Genomic DNA, 15,163 nt, shown 5'->3' with positions numbered 1-15,163 from the left:
CTTTGCGTCTTTAGCTGTTTATTTTTTTTGCTTTAGTTTCGTGTTCTGCGCGTACTAGAGTGCTGGTGCTGTGCGACAAGACTTCTTCCTTTGGTGTGGGTTTTTGCGAAGTGTCGTCGCTTGATTTTTTGGACATGTGCGCTCACTGAAGTGCGCCATTTGCTGCGCCGGCGTCATCCCAACGCGTCGAACGGTCCGGCGGTACCCATTTGCCTTCCAAGTGCATCAGGCTTTCATTTCTTTTTGGACCGCCGAGGAGAGAAATGGAAGATACGGATCCGTCGACGGACACACCTGTCAAGGAAGTTGTGAACAGCCCCCCGTCGTCGTCCGTGAGAGCCATTTCACGTCGTGTTTTTGCGTCGTCTGGTCCTTGCGTTCGCACGCGGTTGTGATACGTCGTGTTTCTGTTTTGTTTGCAGGATGGGTCGGAAGTGTGCACTGCCGAGGACAAAAGTGCGGTCAAAACACCGGATTTTCAATTACCTAGGGAGGACCTTGTGAGTGACAAACGCTGAATTGATACCCCGTTTGCATTTTACAGAACGCCGCGTCTGTACGGCGACTGTGCTCCTTTTTTTCCTCCTTTTGCAGATAGCTACTGCTGTGAACTTCCTTGAAAACCCGCGCGTTCAAGGCAGTCCGCTTTCGCAGAAACGAGCGTTCTTGCTCAAGAAAGGTGCGCGGCGATTTAATTACTCTCCGCCTGAAAACACGGTTATGCATGCTTACAACTAACGTATTATCGACTGATAGCCGTATAGGTTATTTCAATGCTATAATGTGTTTCAGTACCCAAGTATTGAAATCTGTTATTTGAGTCTTCGACAAAGCAGCACATTTGTCTAATTTGTAAAACTACTGTAAGAAAGTGTTGACTTCAGACGTAATAATATTAAAGGCCGTTGGGGTGATACACACGTTGGTGCTTGCTAGCTGTTTTCTTTCACCTAAAGAAGTGCCCGGTCATGAAAAAACAATGAAGTCTTACGTAATGATGGGCGCGTGTTATTGCAAGGGTGTTTTTAAAATTCATCTTTTATGCTTTAGAGCCTGACATTTGACACAACATGCAGGCTTAACAACTGAGGAAATCGATGTGGCCATTGAAAGGGCAAGGGTTGGGAATCCGAACAGAGTAGCCGAGCATGGACTGGTCCCATATCCAACGTCACCACCCCAGTTGCCCCCTCCTCTGCCACCCCGTTTGCTGCAGCCAGGTGATGCATTATTTATCTCCATTTTCCTTTGGTGCAAAACATGACTGCGCACTGTTTGTAGGAGTACTGACACGATAGCTTTGGTTTTTCATGTTTCTTGCTTTAAGTGAAGGTCCTAGATAGGCCTTGTCCTCACGAAAAATACTGGTGACCCTCGGAGTGCCCTAAATATATTACCATGGCAGCAGTTCTGCCTAACAGTTTCACTTCCCAGGAAGTGCTTGTGTGTCATGATGTGAAAGGTGGTCATGGTGGCATCTGAGCAGCATGATGTTCTGAAACTCGCTCCGACTCATGCAGCTGCTGCTCGTTGTGGTGCCTGGCGTAGCAGTACAGCAGACCAAGTGCAGTGGAGCTAGTGTCAAAATTTTGCAGTGTTAAATTCTGGGATTTTACTTGCCAGAAACGATGATCCGATTGTGAGGAACGCTGTAGTGGGGAACGCCGGATTAATTTTGACCACCTGGCGTTCTTTGACTTGCATCCGGTGCACGGTACACAAGCACTTTTGCATTCTACCCCCGTCTGAATGCAACTACCGTAGCCAAGATAGAACCCACAACCTCGACTTCAGAAGCGCAATGCCATAAAGCTATGGCAGCAGGTCGTCGCTATGTTCTGCTCCCGTGTGACAATTTTATGCATCATGACATCATAACGCATGCAAACAAAAGTGGAACTGCTCGATAGGAAAGCTGTTACAGCAATTTATTTAGGGTGTTCCGAAGATTGGCTCTGTTTTGTCTAGGGCTACGGGGTCTATCTGAGATCTTCATTTCATGCAAAATAAAGTGACGTCGAAAATGTTGTGTCTGTGTTCCCTTTAAGGGGTGTAAAAATGTTCATTTTTCTCAGAGAAACGCATGCAGCTGTTCACTAGTTAAACTGTCCTTGTATGTACAGGCTCGTCCACTCTTAGGGTGAACACGGCTCACCGTGGCCGCGCTCCGCGGGGCGCCAGTGCGTCCGGCGCGGCGGCGCATCGAAGCGAAGCGGTGCAGGCGCACACGGACCCAGGGGAGGTGCCTCGCGTCGTCTGCTACAGCGCTGGAGCGCACCGCCGCTTGCTTTGCTGTACACTTCGCTAGACCCAGGTGACTGAGTGCCCGAGGCGGCATTGCAGGAAGGCCCACTTCATTAACTTTAGCATTTTCCAGCTGGTTCCGTCTACAGCTTGTCAACAGACTGCTTAATCAATATACATAAACAGAAGCAAGCTTCTCATCACATATGTCACTTAGCATGTTTTTTCATATGCGATGAGGGTAAAGATACGGTCTTTTTTTTTTCGCGTTCCTAATTAGGCTGGGGCCTAGAGGCAACGCTTGATAGTCATGCCAGGGACGTCACCCAGCCTGAGGCTGTTCTTAATTTCTCGAATGGTGGAGGTCGGGTTTGCTGAAGCCGCCTCAACAATGGTCACTCTTTGCCGGGCTTTACGGGGAGCATCCGCAATTCTTCGATCCTTCTTGTAATAGCCTGGACGATTCTGTTTACAGTTTTCAGTGGCCTTTTTGTCATCTCCGATATAACACGTTGAGAATAGTTTTGTAGGCACACATCTACAATGCGTCGTCGTTCTTTTTCCAGTACCCGCGACATGGCTAGTTTCCAAAGCGCACCGGGGAAATGAAATTATCCTGCACGTTTACAGCGTTTTTATCACCGAAGTGCCATGGCAACCAGCAACCGAACAAAATGCAATTCATCATGCAAGTCGACGGAAATGCGTTTAATGGAAACACCTCTGGTGTCTTTCGATTTGGCGAGTCATCCCAGAATCTGTAACTCCTGAGTGGCCAGTCACCCAGTTGAGTAGTCGTTGGCTGCACCGCATCATCATATTACGCTAGGATGGGGTAGCATGACCTACGAAAAAAATGGCTGTGGCTTAGGTAAGGTTAAGCCCAGGATGCGAAGCATACTAGCCTTTATTTTAGTTGTTGAACCACTGTTTAGCCTGGTGAACTGCTGTTGCTTGGCTATATTTGGTTCGGCTAGACGAAGAAACAACTCATGCATTACTTCTTCGCCTTCAAGAGTGGAACGCGACAGCGTTCCCGTCGACCCGCCAAGGGGTGTAAGACAATGGGCTACAGGGCAGCGACTACGCGCCCCGCATTGGACGCGGTGAGCGTCGAGCAAAGCAGCGTTCGGCGCGGCAACGAAATGTGCGCCTGAGCAAGAGACGCACGCCTTAGAAACAGCGCGTTTCTAAGGCAACACCGCATTCACTAGAGGCGCTTTTGTACCGCTTTGAAGCGTTGTACTCGTGGCTCAGTGGTAGCGTCTCCGTCCCACACTCCGGAGACCCTGGTTCGATTCCCACCCAGCCCGTCTTGCAAGAGTTGAGCCAAAGCCACTTCTCCTCTGTCGTGACGTCACGGTGTCACGTGATTTCATGGTCACCGCCGCGCCTGAGGAGCTGGGTTGAGCCCTCGTAATATGCTTCGCATAAAAAAAAGGGGGGGGGGGGGGGGGCTCAGTGGTTGATCGGGCTGACGCCCATGGTCAGTTAAAAAGTAGACTGGCCTTAACACAGCAATCTGGCTTGGTCCGGGCTTAGCGTGTACAAACGGCGAGTCCGTTTGCCGACCACCGGCATGCTGTGGGCAGACGACACCATGCCGGCCTCATGACCGTCGGTTTAAATGTCGTGGCCGCCTTCGTCCAACAGACGGACCGGCCACTTCCCCACGACGGCAACAGCATCGCTTGTCCGCGGCAAGGGTTCCTGTGCCATATTCATATTTGGGCTTTACCCACTCAGCCCAGCCCACCCCCACCTACCCCCCCCCCCCCCCCCAAAGAAAAAAATAAATTCCTCCTAGTCTCCAAATGTATCCGATACCCACCTCTATGGCGGAACTACATGTGTCGCTTCGGGACGTATACCGCACAATTAGCAAATTATTATATGCTCGTGAGAATATGCATATGGCCCATTCTGAGGAAGTACTGAAATGAAATAGAAGCAAATAACGACTTAATTACCCGGCAAGACGTAAATTAAGCTAGAAAGGAGACATGTAGATTATAGATATTCCACTTTAATTACCTATTCGAAACGGACGGAAACAGCATTCGCATGCGGCGTGCATTGATTCCAAGGAGAAAAAAAAAAGAAACGTCGGCGCCATATGTTTTAGTTCACCTAATCAATGTAATCAAATAATTGACCGACGATTCCTCAAAATGAGAATGCGACATCTCGCATCAGCTAGCCGTCAGAGGACCGGCACCGCTTCGGTGATTTTACACAAGCTGTGACAGCAAAAATGAATTTAGTTTTTTTTAAGGATGCAGAAAGATGAAAAGGGGGAGTAAAATCGCCACCAAATCAGTTGCTATGCCGGGGAGAGCACTTTCCTACATCGCGTAAAGCGCTCCATGCTCTCCTACCAGCGACATTAACGCGTCAATAAGAGAGTACGAAGCAGCGGATATCACTTCTTAGTTGTTGTTGAAGAAATAGTATTGCCCTCTTTATTGGTAAAATCCATGGCAAACATGATGATGCGTGATTGAATAATCGCTCTCTAACTTTCTGCGAAATTTATAGCGGGTTTCGGTCGTTTTCTTAAGTCAATTAAGCACATTCGTTCTAGCATCAAGACATGCGCGAAACGGCGCGCTAGGCTCATCCCATGATGACTCCAACCAAGAGCGCGCCTAATAGGTTTCTCGGTATGCACTACACCAAGTGCTGTGAGAGTAAAATAAGAGGGCCCCAGCCTAATAAGGAGCGCGAAGAAATGATTAATAATTTTTACCCTCATCACATATGAAAAACATGCTAAGTGACATATGTGATGAGAAGCTTGCTTCTGTTTATGTATATTGATTAAGCAGGCTGTTCACAAGCTGTAGATGGAACCAGCTGGAAAATGCTAAAGTTAGTGAAGTGCGCCTTCCTGCAATGCCGCCTCGGGCACTCAGTCACCTGGGTCTAGCGAAGTGTACAGCAAAGCAAGCGGCGGTGCGCTCCAGCGCTGTAGCAGACGACGCGAAGCACCTCCCCTGGGTCCGTGTGCGCCTGCGCCGCTTCGCTTCGATGCGCCCCCGCGCCGGACGCACTGGCGCCCCGCGGAGCGCGGCCACGGTGAGCCGTGTTCACCCTAAGAGTGGACGAGCCTGTACATGGGGTTCTTTGCATAGATGCAGAGGCGGCTCATGACATCACTTAGGTGCGAGGTGATCTCGCACCTAAGTAAGTCATTATCAGAATTTTAGAATTGGACGCAAACTAACAAAGTTGCTGAAATTTTTTTTTAATAATTGTGGTTTCTACTACTTGCATTTAGCCTTGAAACTCCAGTTATCATTTGTGCACATTTTGTTTGCATTTTTCTGCCAGTGCATAGTGTCATTGTTTCCTTGCTCTAGCAAAACGCGAGCCTTTTGCATCGGACTTGTGCAGTTGACAGCAAGAGTTTACGGACCGTGCGAGGTCGTGCCAAGCTGTCTCTCCATGCCACCTAGCAGTGCGACACCTGCCATTGAGAGCAGGGCTAGGCCGGAAATGTGTCTTCTTGTTACTCGCTGACGTGTTAATTTTTTTGTGTCACGTGGTGCTTTTTTTCTACTTCCTTTTCATGCAAAGTGCTCAGCCTAGTGGCACGCAATGATCAGCACAGTGGCACGTGCCTGATAGCAGCTTTTGTGATATCACTGCCAAGACAGAAGTGCATCGCCTTGGCTGCTAAAGAGTGCATTGTGTAGGGTAGTGAAAAATGTGAAAGCCTGGTACTGAGCAAGAAAATTGACGCCTCGGCGACCAATAGGAGGACACATTTACATCCTAGCGCTGCTCTCAGCGGCAGCTGACAGATCTGAAATGTTGTGGAGAGACCATTTGTCATGTAGTAATGTGGTCTGTAAACTTTTACTGTCGATTGTGCGCTTGCCAAAGTGGTTTCAATGAGTACAAGCTCGTCCAGAAGGTGTAGAATCCTCATTTTGAGGAGGCAGTTAATAATGACCTACTGTATTTACTTGAAAGAAAGGTCGAACATGAATATTGGTTGACCCCTATATATCGAAGTTTCTGAGAAATAAAAAATTATTGTTCGAATATAGATTGACCCGTATTTTTTTAGAAAAAACAAAAAAACTTGGAACATGACACATCTTCATTTATTTTGAGCTCAACTACTTAATTTCGATAGTCAATGCCACAAGCTGCATCTTCGAAACTGCCAGAGAAGGTGTCCTCGTTGGATACTTCGCAAGCATACTCAGCATCCCGGCAACATTGTTCTCAGTGCCGTCAAGTGTGTTGGATATGCAGCATTTCTTAAAGCCAAGCTGGATAGTAGTAGCAGTAAACTTCACTAACAGTAGGGAGTGGGGAAAGGGGTCAAAGAGATTTGGGTGGCTTCCTTAGTCTAGGGCTCCACTGGTCTTGGCCACATACTGGACTTGCTAGAGGAGTCTCCTCTGCCTGTAATCTTCGGGCTGGCTTTATGGCGGGCATGGCGGATAAATTTCGCTAGCTTGGTACTTTTGTAGTATTGTTAACAAAGATAAGTCAACAACTCATTTCGAGTAACATTTTTTAGAAAGAAAGAAGAGGATGGCCACTATTTGAATAAATGCGGTAACGCTTGTGACAAATGTGAAAATGTTGATAAATTCTCTGGGATTGCTTACTGTTATGGTGGTATAACATGTGGAAGTCCTGTGGTTTCCTTCTCTTAGTTTTTCTCTTGCAGATACCATGCACTAGCTGTTTGTCCTAGATAACAGGCAGGAGAAATTGTTAGAAATTGCAACTCATTGCAATTTTTTCATGCTCACTTTGTAGACATCGTTATTAGAACGAGCAAGACTGAATGGACAAAGCAGCAGAATGGGGGAAGCTTGTGATGCAATAATAGTAGTTACTCCTGTGTGTCTAGTGTTTTAATAGTAATATTGGCGCCATACAGGGAACTTTTCATCACAATCAACCCTGATTAGGATTGAAATTCTTGATTGTAATTGGATCTTTTGCACCTGCTGAGGAAGAGAGCAAATTGTGAGAAATATGATCCGGATTGGGCTTGAGTGTGATTGAAAGTGCCTCGTATGACTGGCATATTGGGCTCATTTTGTACTTTCTTCCTGAAGCTGTAGCAATCGTATTGGCCATAGTGTACTGTTATACCAGTCATAATTAGCAGTGCCATACAGATGAAGACCAAGTGCAACACCACATGGTCTTTGCCACCAATATTTGGTCATTATGTGACACCATTGACTGTTAGCAACATGCCTAATTTTCTGTTTTAGTCTGTCTCTCATACCATTTTTGCATGGACAGCCATAATATTGGCTGAATTAACAGCACCTACACATAGCTATGTTACCTTAGGTATTTTTGTTGTTTTCTGAGCTATAATTTCATAGCTTTTTAGAATTTGCAAAAATTGTAACAGTGACGTATAATCATAAGCTGCATACCTGTGGCAATGGCCTGTTGCAAGCACTTGCATTTGTAACCTCTTTAATATGTCTGTGCCAAAGAAAGTTTCACAGCTTTGTGCTCAATTTCACTGAGCGTGTTGTTGCCCTATTGAGGTGAAACTACTACAACGGGCACATCTGGACTGCTGTTGCTGCCTGTGTAGTGAAAAGTGCAATACATTCATACATTTGCACATGACACGTACCGGATGTAACTGTTGTTGCTTCTGATTTCAGAATACTCAATATGGTCCCAACTGAGCCACTTCTCTTCATCGATGGTGATAGTTGGGGTTGCCTGCTATGGCGCTTACTACATGTACAAGGTAACCAAACCTATTTTGAAGGTTTTTCCTTTTTATTCCTAATTTGTGCTTGTACAGTGGCTGTGTAAGTTGGTGTACTTTGTTCTTGAAGGTAGTCTTCATTCCATTATTTTTTCTTTGCATTAGTAGCACCACTCAGTGCATGTGCCAGTCCCCCTTATAAGTGGAAGTTGCAGCAAGCAATGGGCACAGTGGTGCTACACTTTGTCTCCGTAGTTCTGAGCAGTAGGGCCAAGGCTGAGGGGTCGGCAAATGCAGATACTTGCATGGGAAACAAAGCATAGGATAGCAACAAAGCTCAAGATGTCTTTAGATGTATTTGCTCTCCAAACGTGGCTGCTGTGGCTGTCTTTCAGTGGAAGCAGAATGCAAAAGTGCTCATGTTCCTAGATTTAGGAGCGCATTAAAGAACCTCAGGTGGTCAAAATTCAGAGTGTCCCACTACAGCGTGCCTCATAACCAGATTGTGGTCTTGAAATTTAAAACCACCACCACCACCACCTTTTTTTTCACTCATGAGTGGTCAAGTCACCTGTAGGTTCCACAGTGCTTCATGGAATTATCGACACAAAGTAGTAAAGGTTTTCTGGTAGAGGTTACTGCAATTACTGTTTTTCAAAGCAGTTTTAATACTAATCAATTCATGCTACTTTCTTGATTGTAAATAGCTGTGTCTTATACAATATGGGAGGTTCATTGGCACTCATTAGAAAACCTGGAAATCATTTTCAAGAACTCTCTGTTGCCAGTTGAATTTATAGTATCATACTGGTCAAGACGCACAATTTAGAATGTGTCTGGCGCTATAAAATAATGGGCTGCAATCCATGCTGTGAAGGTAGTTGGCCAGCGAAGCTATGGTATTACTTGATTTGATAGAGCAATGGGATGTAGCCTTGAACTGGGTCCTGCCGAGCCTAGCATGACGCTGTTGTGCATATTGACGTTGCTGTTTCTTTGATCACTCATTGCATTCGCGCTTCTCATCAGGCGTCCTAACTGTGCATGGCTTGCTTTGGGCAGGAACCGATGCGTCCTGCCTAGCCAGAGCACGACACCATTATGCATATTGACATTACTGTTCCTATCGCCGCTCATTGTGTTCACGCTGCTCTTCAGCAATCCTAACTATGTGTGGCCTTTCCACAGCGCTGTCAGAACACAAATGAAATCCGTTGCTACCGCAGATGCAAGCGCCATCTGGTGGTGCTGCAAGGAACCCAGCGGTGCACGAGGTGCCCGCCTCGCGCTGTGATTGGCTGAGTTTTTTGATGCAGAGACAAAGAAATTTCGGGATTCTAGTCATATACAGCTTCTCTGTAAAAAATATTAAAGCCACGGGGGGAGGAGTACAGCCTGTGCAGGTGCCCTAATCACATTCTTTATGATGTGCTTTCAGTAGTATGCAGAGAGAGTTTCATGCTGAATTAACAGATCAGTGTTACAAAATGTCCAGAGGGCCATTTTTACCAAGAACAAAGCTTTTGTAAGGTGAAAAAAAGAAACACAATTAAGATAGTGTGTATTAGCAAAAAGGAAAGTGTTACTTGTTTGCCATTTAAGAAGGAACTACGCCACATTAGAAAGCAAAGAAAGTTGCAACCTAGATGATTTTTGTTGGTTGCCTCTGCATGGGAAGGACTGAGACATGAGATAAACTTGAAATCTGTGACATGTTGCTGATGTCATCAGTTACGCAGTTTTGCTTTCTCTACTAATTATCAACCAGTTTTTGCACCGAGGAAATGGAGATGGAAATTTTAAATACTGAACTGAGCGTTTATTTGCTGGATAAGCTGTCAGCTTTCTTTCAATGAGCGACACAATTTTGCACATTTTGGTCAACAACAGCATCGCTGTCTTTCTTCTACAGCTGGGTTTTACTGTGAACATGCTTTGAGAGCTAACCACTTGACACCTGTTGTAATTTTAGGGCATTTTAATTTCGTTATTGTGTTGCTTGCCCATGCCTGGAAATCCAGTTTGGTAGTTATAAACGGTACTATGACACTGCCATCATTTTTTATCACATTATGCGTATGTCACGGAAAACGCGGAGTTGTCAGAAAAGGCACTTGCCATTGTGCCACTTACCTGCTGCAGCGGTATATGGAGCCGTACCTGAGAGGCTGGGATGGTCCAAAGTCCAAGCCAGACCGGCTGTCCCAAGTCCAGGAGCAAATCAGTGCCCTCACTCAAGCCATCCAGCAACTGAGGGAGGCGGTTGCGTCTCTCGAGTTGGCTGTTGCTCAAGACAGGAAGCTCCAAAAGCCAGCTGTGAGTATGAGGCGGGGGGGGGGGGAAGCCATTCAGTTTAGCAAAAATGAATAATTGACTCTAGGTGGCATGAATGTAAAACTTGCTTTCCTAGGCCTTGGTTGCAGCCTGGTGTCTGTTGTTGGCAAGGCGGGCTTGCCATTTAGCTTTCTTCATCAGAACTTTGTGGTATTAGTGTCAACATGAAAGTTAATGTGGAAAAGATTTAAATGTGGTGGTGCCGACAGTGAAAAATGCTATATTATCAGCAATCCTTGTCTTACTCAGACTATGCAGGGCGAGTTGCGTATTCATGATGCACAATTAACACACCATTGATGGGCATACCATTGCAATTAGCATACCATTGAAAAGCGTGACTTCTGCCATATATTGTGGCTTTACAGCAGCGCCCGCCGCGATGCCCTGAAGCCACATTATTAGTCGATATTTTCTTTTCTTGGTTCCTCACTGGTACTCTCGCCTTATAATTGTGACCGTCCTATGATTGAATAAATACGGTATTCAGCCTCATAGTACAGGTCCAATCAGAAGTGCTTCAAAATACTGTACGGGACACATTTGAAAAATAATTGTTTTCTTCAGTACTTTAACTTTTGATTCACTGTCTTGTTGTGCAGAATTGTGCACACATCGCCTGAAGTGGATAAGGGACATGTCATGAGAAATCATGCCAATGTCATTAGGTTGTTGCTCCACTATTCAGCCTTTGACGCTGGCTGTACACTAGACTGTATGAGTGGTTCTAAGTTCACTGCGAATAAGACGCTGCCCCACAATTATCTCAGGAGGCCCTGGACTCTGCGAAACAGGACCGCACCATCTCTGAGCTCAAATCCGAGGTCTTGTCGGTCAAGGCTTTGCTGCTGAGCAGGTGGGTGCTGAAGGCAGCTAGCATGCATTAAGGGGCTTACTGACTGGTGACAGATGTAGCTTTTGGGACAGTGCTCTGTGCTGTACTTTGCTGGTGGCAGATGGTTTGTGCTAAAACGAGTCTGGAACTCAAATCTTGTGCCGCATGTAATTCTGCAAGACGTCGCCTGACATGTTGCTCGTGGTGCTGCATGCCTTAAGGAGAGCGGTGCAGCTTTTGAATGCTCACAGGATTAACACACCACACGCTCGGGCACTACTTCATAAGGAATTTGCGCGGAGGGAATCCTGGGTGCATTGCAATTCAGAAAGAGATGGAGATAACAGGTTCATGTTTGGGGAAAGGCCCAGAGAAGGTTTTGGTGCAGCATAGAGTGGCTGGCTACTTGCATTGGCAAGATATGCTTCTTAGGCTGAAAAGCAAAAGGAGACACGAAAGAATGAATAACCTTTATTTAGGAAGGGATGGCTTTGTAGGAAAGTGGGAAAGGGTAGAGAGAAGAGGGGCAAGGGCAAACCGATACAAAGCTGGCACAAGCGCCGACAAAGGTAAGTGCTTGTGCCAGCTTTGTGTCGTTTCACATCTCGTCGCTTTGCATTGCTTGCTCCCATTCACGGCGGGGTACCATATGACGGCACAGTATGCAGGCTTGCAACTTGCATATCTGCTTGGTGTTGAGCTGATTGAGGTGGTGGGGCAGTTGCCTTTTGAGCCAGCAAATGACGCAATGGCTTGATACGCTTATGGCTGCTTTAGTTGGCAGGAGCATTCGCGATGCCTGGCGAAGCAGAAGTTTCTCTGAATGTTCTATCTTAAATGCCCTCTGTCATGCTACTTAGGCACTTCATGCATAGCATGATGCCAGAGCTTCTGTGTTTGCAAGCTCTCCTACAGGCAAGCTACAGGGACATCAGCAAGAAATATTTGGTCAAGCTGGATTGGAAGATTATACTGCCAGAATTGCAGATAGATCAATGTTATCATGCATGGAGGCTTGCCAATCCTTGAAAGGATGCGACAAACAAGAGTCCTGTGGTGAAGACACCTTTGCATTCCTGCAGTGGCTCCTCGTAATGTGGACTTTGGCAGAATCTGGTCTAGTAGAATGTCTCAAGGGGCAAGTTGCTTCATTTTAACGGTTAGCTTATTGCACAGAATGGGAAAAGGAAAATATACAAGAAGGAACAGGAACGAAGTTCTGCATTAGAACTTTCTCTTTGTTCCACCCTGTGTGGTCCTTTTCTCAGCTTGTGCAAATAGTTAGCAATCATTAAAAATCTTGTCAAGCCTGAGGGATTGTTATGAATGGAGGTGGATTACATTGCTTCCGAAAGTGAACTGCCATCCGGCTCAGCAACTTTCGATAGCTCTCTTTGTGTAAGAATGATCCGGAAACATGAATATACGGTGCAATGAGTGAGACCATGCTGATGCTACTAAGTGCTGCAGTATGGACGTGAATGTCTTCAAAGGAAGTTTGATTTCCTTTGTTAATAATCAACAGATTGCCACCACAGAAATGCAGGTAAATGTTTGGAGAGAATGCACTACTAATCTGAAGTGACCTCTAATGTCTCTCTTTAATGTTCGTTCAGGAGAAGTCTGCTGTTGCCAATTTGTGCATTGTGCAGGGAAGCTACTCATGAGGAGGCTTGCTTTTTCTTTCCCGTGCTGTTTACTTTACAGGAATCAATTTCCAAGTGCACCGAAATTGACTCCGCCTGTACCTAGCATTCCCACATGGCAACTCTCAAGCAATGGCGATGACGGGAAAGAGAACGGCACTGCTTCTGAGGTGAGTGACCACATGGCAACAGTATTTAAATTGTGGGCAATAGTGATGAGCCGATCGGTGTCATAAGCTCGTGTGCATTCTTAAAATTGCATTTGTTCTGTAGTTCTGTTCCTTTTCTTCTCAGTAATTTGTCTTACATTCATTATACTGTTGTATGAATAAAAATTGTCACTTAGGCTTTATATTGCATGTACTTTTAAAATGTGCTTATACAGTTGAATTTACTTAATTCGACCCTAACGGAACGGATGAAATTGATTGAATTATCCGGCGGGTCGAGTTAAACATGATATAGAAAATATGTCAAAACACACTGCCGATTCACTTGGCAGTGTTTGCCCGATTCTAACACACCCCCAAATCAAACATGCGTCTGCCTTCTATGCGTGCAAATTAAAAAAATAATGTAGAGATAACATTTAAGCTCCTCGTCAAAGTAGAAATCCAATGCGCACCCAATATTTTAGCAAGAAAAATGAGCAAGGGTCTACTACACATATATGTTGCAATGTGGAGACCAGTATCGTTAAGTCAGGATCGCTGCACATGTTCTTTATAGTCAGCTTTGCCGCAATATAGGCATGCTGTGCAGCAAAGCATGCAAACGTCGCGAACATGGATTTCAGCTCAATTTTCTGGGAGAAAAAAAGGCAAGTATTAGAATCGCCTAATACCATAATCAGACATTGCAAGCTACTGTTATTGTTTGAAAATCTTCCTGGTGCTGGCTGAAGGTAGGCGTTTTTGACAGGACATGACCTGTGTTCAGTGAATTCATGGTCGCCGATAGGCTCTACCGAGACAGACGCTGCCAGTAAAGGGGTTGCTGTTGGGGGTAACGATAAAGGTCAAGAACGTGCATTCGGGCTGGTCAAATTCAAATTATCCGGTGAAGGCCTCTTTTAGGACCAAGATAACGAAACTTTGGGGTCCATAAACATGCACGAGTGCTGGGCGGGACTTTAAGTCTAGATCGAATTAACCAGAACCCAATATATATTCTTGCTGGTATAGCTTTTTGTACATAGTGCCTATAATTCTTACTATGTGTCTGTATAGTATTGCATTTTCTCTTTTTTTTGTGCTTATTGTGCTCTGTTGTCTTCAGCTCATATTCTTTATATTAATCAACTCCTCAACTAATATAATGTTCGCTTATTTTACTTCTTTTCGCATTACAATAGCTCTTTGCATCTTACATACGCTTTGTAAGGATGTTCAGTCAGTGACTTCGGGCCCTCCTCTTGCATATAATTATGTATATTACAACATACCATTGCATTTATGAGCTTGATTCTGAATTTGTGGTAGGCCATTTTACATAAAAGAAAAGTTTATTTGGTTTTCCCGTGTTTCTGTGCCAAATGTGAACGATGCAAGGTGTCCGCATTAGGGTTGCAAGAACACTTGGATACTATGTGGATATATTTTATAGAATGAAAAGCTGGCACAATTGACTGTGCACAATTAATGTATGGAAGTATTATTTATGTATAGAACATTGTTTTCCTGTCTTATCATTTGTCTTATGGAAAAAAGTAAGAACAAACCTCTCTCATTTCCAGTCAAGCGAACCTGAAGAGAGCGAAGAGCAGGATACAAAAAGCACAAAGGAGCCCGTGGAATCAAGAAAGGAGGAGGTGTTGCACAATAGGCCAAGTGGCTTGGCTTGATGATCTTGTTTTCAAACTTTAAAATGAAACCATGTGCGTCTGACTATGCATTTTACTACATGAATCGTCTATTGACTGTCTCAATCGTTATATGGATTAAATAGGTCAATATATACATATATCTCTTGGCAAAAAATAAACTGGCAGCATGTTTCAAAATAGTTGCTGTTCTGTGTCGTGTAATGATGAATCACCAGTTGGTTTTCAAGGTATGATTAAAAAAACAAAAAACAGTGAATTAGTATGCACACTTTCGAAAAATTTGTAAGTGCATTAAAATTAAAATGAATTAAAGTCTTGGGCGGTTAGCTTGCTTGGCCACCCCACAAGGAATCATTGGATCAACTTTATTTTTTCTTGCTATATTAACAAATGGTCGAATTCGACCTATTGTGTTCATGGATGATGCATCTGCTTTGCAGTACAATCTGCCATCTTGACTGAAAGTTGTTTTGGATATAGTCAAAGTGAGAGTTCATTTCTGCGAGTCAAGTATATTGATGAAAAATGAACTGTATTTGAGTAGTAGTGATTCACTGTTAAGCTCAGGA

The 15,163-nt window shown here is 44.8% G+C and overlaps 1 protein-coding gene across 1 annotated transcript; it reads left to right on the top strand.

The window, feature by feature from the left end:
* Positions 1-48: 48 nt before the first annotated feature.
* Pex14 (peroxin 14) lies at positions 49-14,773 on the top strand. The gene is made up of 9 exons (XM_065448589.1): positions 49-332; positions 423-500; positions 595-679; positions 1,077-1,220; positions 7,905-7,993; positions 10,097-10,270; positions 11,059-11,144; positions 12,831-12,939; positions 14,505-14,773. The coding sequence occupies exons 1-9, from the start codon at positions 264-266 to the stop codon at positions 14,610-14,612; spliced, it is 942 nt and encodes a 313-aa protein (XP_065304661.1). The 5' UTR covers positions 49-263; the 3' UTR covers positions 14,613-14,773.
* Positions 14,774-15,163: the final 390 nt, after the last annotated feature.

Source organism: Dermacentor albipictus, chromosome 2 (genome assembly GCF_038994185.2).
Source record: "Dermacentor albipictus isolate Rhodes 1998 colony chromosome 2, USDA_Dalb.pri_finalv2, whole genome shotgun sequence".
NCBI classification, from domain to species: Eukaryota; Metazoa; Arthropoda; class Arachnida; order Ixodida; family Ixodidae; genus Dermacentor; species Dermacentor albipictus.
Note: the sequence above shows the minus strand (reverse complement) of the source record. Positions and strands in the feature narration are given on the sequence as shown.